This window comes from Seriola lalandi, unplaced genomic scaffold (assembly GCF_002814215.2).
Source record: "Seriola lalandi dorsalis isolate HSWRI2012SDOR001 ecotype SW California unplaced genomic scaffold, Sedor1 jcf7180002053708, whole genome shotgun sequence".
NCBI classification, from domain to species: domain Eukaryota; kingdom Metazoa; phylum Chordata; class Actinopteri; order Carangiformes; family Carangidae; genus Seriola; species Seriola lalandi.
Genome location: NW_019524261.1, coordinates 5,428 through 12,537, shown reverse-complemented (window position 1 = coordinate 12,537; position 7,110 = coordinate 5,428). Strand labels below are relative to the sequence as shown.

At 41.3% G+C, this 7,110-nt stretch overlaps 1 protein-coding gene and 3 non-coding genes across 4 annotated transcripts in view; 1 reads left to right on the top strand and 3 right to left on the bottom strand.

Annotated features, from left to right (window-relative positions):
* The first annotated feature begins 1,786 nt into the window (after positions 1 to 1,786).
* Positions 1,787 to 7,110, top strand: part of LOC111651613 (protein FAM240B) — an 8,466-nt gene continuing 3,142 nt past the window's right edge. The window contains exons 1-2 of the mRNA XM_023401608.2: positions 1,787 to 1,986; positions 3,334 to 3,455. Of these exons, the coding sequence (XP_023257376.1) occupies positions 3,334 to 3,455 (122 nt within the window). The 5' untranslated portion in view covers positions 1,787 to 1,986. The remainder of the gene's footprint in view (positions 1,987 to 3,333; positions 3,456 to 7,110) is intronic.
* trnas-gcu (transfer RNA serine (anticodon GCU)) lies at positions 6,000 to 6,081 on the bottom strand. Its single transcript has one exon. It is a non-coding gene; the product is annotated as a tRNA-Ser (tRNA).
* trnaa-agc (transfer RNA alanine (anticodon AGC)) lies at positions 6,484 to 6,556 on the bottom strand. The gene has a single exon. It is a non-coding gene; the product is annotated as a tRNA-Ala (tRNA).
* On the bottom strand, positions 6,685 to 6,766 carry trnas-gcu (transfer RNA serine (anticodon GCU)). Its single transcript has one exon. It is a non-coding gene; the product is annotated as a tRNA-Ser (tRNA).

The following is a 7,110-nucleotide window of genomic DNA, read 5'->3' as shown; positions in this document are numbered from 1 at the left end:
CACACACACACACACACACACACACACACACACACACACACACACACACACACACGCACACACACACACTGATATAGTTGTGATCTGTGCATGACATCATTATCAACACAGATCATTTGCTTGTGTCAGTTTTCCTGCACAGTATTGAGTAAATGTTCCAACACACACACACACACACACACACACACACACACACACACACACACACACACACACACACACACACAAAGAACAAATGTGTGTGTGTTATTTATCTTTAAAGACACAGGATGTGACAGCTGTCAGGGAGTAGACAGAGCGCTGACAGCGTGCGTGCGTGTGTGTGTGTGTGTGTTTGTGTGTGTGTGTGTGTGTGTGTGTGTGTGTGTGTGTGTGTGTGTGTATGTCGATGATTGACACCTCATCACTTGTGACCTGAGCTTTTTTCATTCACATGACATAATGGAGTTTGCTCAGTCGTCACGGAAACATTGATGTTGTTTGTTACCTTTCATCAACATCAGTAAAACACAGAGAAAAAAGAAATAAATAACAACATCTGCGTTTTCATCAACTGCAGGTCGAGATTTTGAAATGGTTGAAAGCTCCAGAACAGCTACTAAATGGACTTGAAATCAGAGTGGAAGTGATTTAGCAGTGATGTAAAAGTGTGTGTGTTGCTGGTTGAAGACGTGTTGAGAGGTCGACGGAGGCGACGAGACTTCTGCAGTCAGTGTGAATCTCGCTCTGTGGTTTCTGTAAAGTTTAACGAGCTTTCTCAGACCGAGGCGTGTGATGTTAGCAGCGGCTAATGTAGCAGACGTCTGCTAACATCACTTCTTCCTAACTCAACATCCCCACATCTTCTCACTTTCAACAGTAATGCAAAGTAACTGAGTACATTTACTCAAGTACTTTATTTAAGCACAATACTGAGCCAATCCTCTGCACTCAGCACTTTTATTTTTCACACTTCAAGTACATTTTCCTGACTATACTTACATACTTTCATTTAATTAACATTTTAAATGCAGATTTGTACTTTAATGGAGTTTATCTTCACTGTGGTTTTAGTACTTCGAAGGTTCGAAGGAGTAAAAGTAAAAGAAGCAAAAACCACAGGAGGAGGTTGAAAGCATTTATATATCCCTCCTATCTGTAATTGTTATATTTCCCTTAATCCTACCTGGAAGAATGTTGTGATATGATTTCCGACACAGTGGATGTATGAAGTGAAGTATCTACAGATAAACACTAATGTTAGTTAGTTTCTAACCTTTGTCTTAAGTTACTTTTTAGCTAGCTAGTATCTAACTTCATCAGTTTAGGTAACTAACGTTAACTCGTTTCCAATTTCATTACCAATATAAAATGTAATTTATGATCTAATGTTGGAAAACACTTGATCGTACATGACCCCACCAAGCACCTGGAAACACCTGGAAACACCTGGAAACACCTGGAAACACCTGGAAACGCACAGTGAGGTGTAAAACGACGTGGTCGTTTCTTGTAAACAGGATTGCTGAACGCTTTCACCACTTTCCAACTGTTGATCAGAGCAACACTAAACCCTCAGCTGTGTGAAATCTCTCCCTTTAAAGAACATTTCTGAAACTTAAAAATAGTAAAACGACTTCAGAGCTTCACCGGCCAATCAGAGTGTAGACTTGAACCAAGTCAGGCAATAAAAAACTGCATCTATAAATAAGTTCATTCACACCTCCGAGCTCTCCCTCCATCCTCCCTGTCTTTCATTTCATTCTCTCTCCATCTCTCTCCCTCTCTCTCTGTCCATCCATGTCTCTCACCCACTGTGTGTCCCAGGAGGACAGAGGTGGGGGGGGCAGATTTAATGACTGATTTACTGACCAGGGTTCACATGTAAAACATTCATTTCTGCAGAGGAGGGAGGGAAGTGACAGAGAGAGAGAGAGAGAGAGAGAGAGAGAGTCATAGGTTCATCCACTGAGGCTGACGGACGTTCAGCTGAAGGTCTGAATCAAGGTTTGTTTTCTACTTTATCTAAAATAATTCAACTACATTTCATTGTTTAATGTCATTTATTTTCTGCAGCTGTGTGGAGTTATTTTCAGTGCAGTTGATCTTAAAATTCACTTCATGAAACACTTTGGATAAATGTTCATTTATACGTCTCGGTAACTATGTATTGGCTAAAATCTGAGTTATAACCTGTATCTGACCTTATGACGTCTGTTTTGTATATAAAAACATAGCTCCATATTAATGTGGACTTTCTGTAAAAACTGCTTTTTAAATTTGTCGTTACTACGGAAACAAAAAGGCAGTGTCTGAACTTTCTCTGTGTAGTCGTGCTGCACTGCAGGACTCGTCACTGCGCTCTCTATTTACAGATAAAGTCAGAGGGACGTCTCGGCTGAAAACTAGCCATGAGAGAGCTGCAGCTAAATCTAGATCTCACCAGCTTAGCTCTCATTTTCTGACCCGATAGAATATTATGTGATTTCATGGTTAAACTACCTTTAAATCACACACTGTATTATATTGACTTCAATATATATAATATAATCGGACTGGGACAGATAGAAAACAAAGACAAACACAGAAAGGCCTGATTCCTTTAGGCTGGGGACTGTAAATAATAAATAAACTTGATTTTTTGTTTTAGTTTTTAGGCTTTGTTTAGCTTCTATACTTGATTTTTTTTTTAGATGATAGAAAGGGTGATTATTCTCTCTGCCTTTGTAGTTTCAGTGTAGATTGATAATGTTTCACGCCTGATTCGTTGCTGTGAACATCGTTAGTGACCAGTTAACTACCTGTAAAATAGCGTGAACCTGTTTTGTAAAGTGCAGATCATTATCGTGACAGTAACAGGAAAAAAAGTTGTTTTTTTTATAATGATAATAGAAAAGCCGTCGGTGGAAATTAACTGAATCTCACAACTCTCAGTAAAAGCTGGGGAAAGATCCTGGTTTAATGCAGTTCACTGTGACTTCAGATAAACCCATTTATTTACATTTAACCAAAACCACCATCTTTCAGTAAAATTAACCAAAGTGCTTTGTTTGCATAAACCATAGACACAATCCCAACCACTACCGCTAATAGATGTAAGGCTTCATTTATTCAAAAATGATGATGCATTTTAAAGTAATCCAGTGATTACATTTCCGACAAAACATATTTGCTTGTTGTTTCAGTTTTGTTGTAAATAAACATAATTTCTAAGGGACAGGGCCGGTCTGACAGGGCGACCTGTGGGGTCTCTCTTTATGGGAGCACAGTCTCTTATAATTAAAGTATCAGTGGTGGTAGAATCAGTCTTTTCAACAGTAGAAGTGTCACTGTGGGTGTATTGTGTTGTTGCAGATGAATGTGGCTCTGATCCATGACAGACTGCACATTAAGACGTTCTGGGAGAAGAGGATTAACACTCAGTGTCAGAATGCTGACAGCGAGGAGCAGAGGATGAACAAGAGTGCACTCAAAAAGTCAGTAACAACACACCACACAGCAACACTCAAAGTTACACAGCAGAAAGTCCGCCTCTAACTATTAGTCTACACATTCTGTTCTGACTTATGGGAGAAAATAAAAGAAAACGACCTTTTCCATTCTATTTTTTGGTTTGGAGACTAGTTTTGATTCTCAGAACAAATCACTGTGTCAGTAATATAGATACCTTGGGCATCAATCTGCCCAGTACTAGTGTGAAACAAATAACAAAATGTGTATCATTCAAGGTGGAAAACTTGCAGGTAGGATCAGTTCATGATTCATTCTCATCGTTTAGATCACTCCACCGACGATTTGAACATTGATTGACATTTAAATCCAAACTTCCCTTTCAGGCTCAGATTCATTTAAACTAAGACAACACAGTCGATCTGCCTGCCCCCTATTACCCTCAGTAAGGAATAAGGCCTTCAGATGCCGCACCAGCAACTCGCCGCCAAACCCAAGTTGACAATTCATGGCGTTCCACCAGAGTACCACGGTCTCAGACATGGAAGTGCTGACTTTCCACCCAACTGCTTCGTTCTTGGCTGCAAACTGCCCCAATCTGTGCCGGAGGTCATGGTCTAATGAAGCAAACAGAACCACATCATCTGCAAAGAAGCTTCTTGAGTTAATTCGCACACCCTCCACTTCTAATGTCCCCAAAGATTCTGTCAAAAAAATCCCAACAGAAGCAAATTACGAACCTGGCTGAACGTCTCCCTGCACTTCCTGTTCATGCAATACGCCCCAAAGGTCTTACCCAAGGCTAGGAAACACATTCCAACTGGTGAGGAAAACTCCCATGATCCCTGCTGAATCCTGGTCCATTTGTTCCTCCTAGATCTGGAGTGTGATTTTAACCACCCTTGAAAAAACTTTCCTGGGGAGACTAAGCACTGTTATACCACCACACCCACCTGCCAGTCCACAACCACGTCAACCAAGACGGCCTAATAAAATCTACCAAAGATATGAGTCTGTGGACGTTCCGACCGAAGACAACGCTGTGTTCAAAAATGCAAGGGACTGTGTTGGAGGGGGGGCACAGTGCAGTAATCTAACAGGAATGCATGTTTGCATGTATTTGATTGTTCTTGTCAGATAACGTTGTGTTCCGTTACAGTAAAAGTTCACTCCGGTTCAACGTTCCCAATGAAACAAACAAGTCCGTAGGTCTGGTAGCCCTGCAGCATTAGTCAAGCCTCGGAAAGACCCTGCAGTCCCTTCCTCAGTTGTCTTGCAGAACCTGAACCTGAACCCTCCTTTCATGACCTCCCCATACTCAGCACCAGTGACCCCATGTGTTTGGGCTGAGCCAGACTGGGCCCTGTGGGTAGTGACAGTATACTCCATCAAAGTTGCTTGTCAATTGGTTGAACAGCATCTGAAATTCAGGATGGTGTGTCCAACAATTTAAAAATATGCTCCATTATATATATATATATATATATGTATATTTATTACCACATCTAATGTTTCTCTATGACGGTTGACTTTTCATCCACCTCTTCAGTTTTCCAGTTCGGATTAGCTATGGACACTTTTGCCTTCCAATGTTTTCGGATAAAAGCGAAGGTGAGCTTGCAGGCGGTCACCTTCAAGCTCACTTACCAGGGCCCTGATCCAGAAGGAGACCGCCAATCCTGGCCAAAGTATCTCTTTTCCTGAAGACACAGATCTATCGAGGTCTTTGAATGTGTCGTCTGTGACCAAACTGAAAATGAATGTGGTTTCATTTGTGGTAGACATGTCACTGTCTGGCAAATAGAAACATCTATAAACAGATCCTCTCATTACAAACAGCCTCGTCTCTCAGCGAGCTGGAGGACATACCAGGACAAACACTCACTCTCGACCCTCTCCGACAGTCTGGTTGTTAAAGGTCTCAGTAATGATGATCACTAATGAGTGGAACCATCCGCCTCACTGTAACCTGAACTCACCTCGCTCAGCCACTGACAAAAATGAATGACCATCAATAGAAAAGAAAAGATGTTTCAGGGGAGTGCTTTCCAGTTTTGAATGTGTACATGTGAAAACGTAATCATACTATACAACTAACAATGAATCTTTTGAGTTTTTAAGGCAGAATTTGAGCTTGTTCTGTCAGTTCAGGGTAAAATGATCATATTATACTTAAGGGGAATTAACCCAAAGTAAAAACCCATTAGAATCAAGTGAAGGTGACTCGAAACGAATCCATTGTGCTCTGCATGTGTTGGTTCAAATCCCGTCCTCAATGGAATGGCGGTTGCTTTAGTCTGCCATTTTTCCATGTTGACAACAGCTATATTAAAGCAACTCTCTTTATCAGTTTCTCTGTTCCTCATTGACATGTTGTCCCATGGGACCTCACAGTATTTGACCCAATGTCCTGAGTTAAAACACTCACTTATTATGTCCATCCCACTACCTCCCACTCATTTCAGGTAAATCCCCTGTGACCTGCTTCCAGAGTCTTACAGAGAGTTGTTATAATGGAGCCAGTTAACTTGTTGGCATGGAAACATGGCAGACTAAAGAAAATTCTACCCCGACGAGGATGGGATTCGAACCCACGCGTGCAGAGCACAATGGATTAGCAGTCCATCGCCTTAACCACTCGGCCACCTCGTCGTCCTGTTGGGGCAGTGTAACGGAAGAAGCAGCTCTGGGTATCAAACCCACGAGCGTCTCAGGAGGTTTTTCTCGTAGGTGCAGGAACATACAGGAGCTACATTTGGCCCGTACACCTGGGAAAGTGAATGAAACGAAATGGAAATTTTGGAAGAATCTTTCCATTTATGCGAGTGTTTTCTTTTCCACAAGTGGCGGCGGACCTTTTTGCTGCAGCCGTGCTTTAAATGTGTTGTTGTAGTTGTTCACTGCTCCTGCCTCCTCCTTCTGTTTGAGCTTGATGTCAGACTAGTTGTGTATTTCATTGTCTCACCTGAGTTAAAACTCTCACTGATTTTGTCCATCAGGCTGCTGCATAAAGACTCACTGCCTGAAGCCTTGTCTTCAAGAATAGATGTGTACTGGAGAATGTGGGCATTGATCCCACTACCTCTCGCATGCTAAGCGAGCGCTCTACCATTTGAGCTAATTCCCCTGTGAACTACTGCATGTCATTGGTTTTCCCACCTTTTCTCCAAGTTCATGTGACAGTATCAATGAGGAAAGAGCATTAGGGATAGAAACTGATCTTGTTGTCATGGAAGACTAAAGTAAACTTTGTCCCGACGAGGATGGGATTCGAACCCACGCGTGCAGAGCACAATGGATTAGCAGTCCATCGCCTTAACCACTCGGCCACCTCGTCCTCTTGTGAACAGGTTGCAAATGAAAAAGGTATTCTGGGTAGTAAACCCAGCGCCCATGTGTTCAGGTCTTAGCCTAGACCTGGTTTATACGAAAGCAACATAAAACCTAATCTTCTAGTCACCAACACTGCTGCTAAACAATCATTCATTTCTGAAATAAAATACATAGTAAAATATGAACAATACATACAAATAAAAAAATACAATAAAAGGAAATAAATGCAACATATACAGAAGGATAATGAAACAAAAATAAGTATTTCAAATGGACAAAACCAAACTATAAACACAGAAACCCATGAAGCAAAACAAAGATATTTTACCAAAATAGCTGATTTAGTTT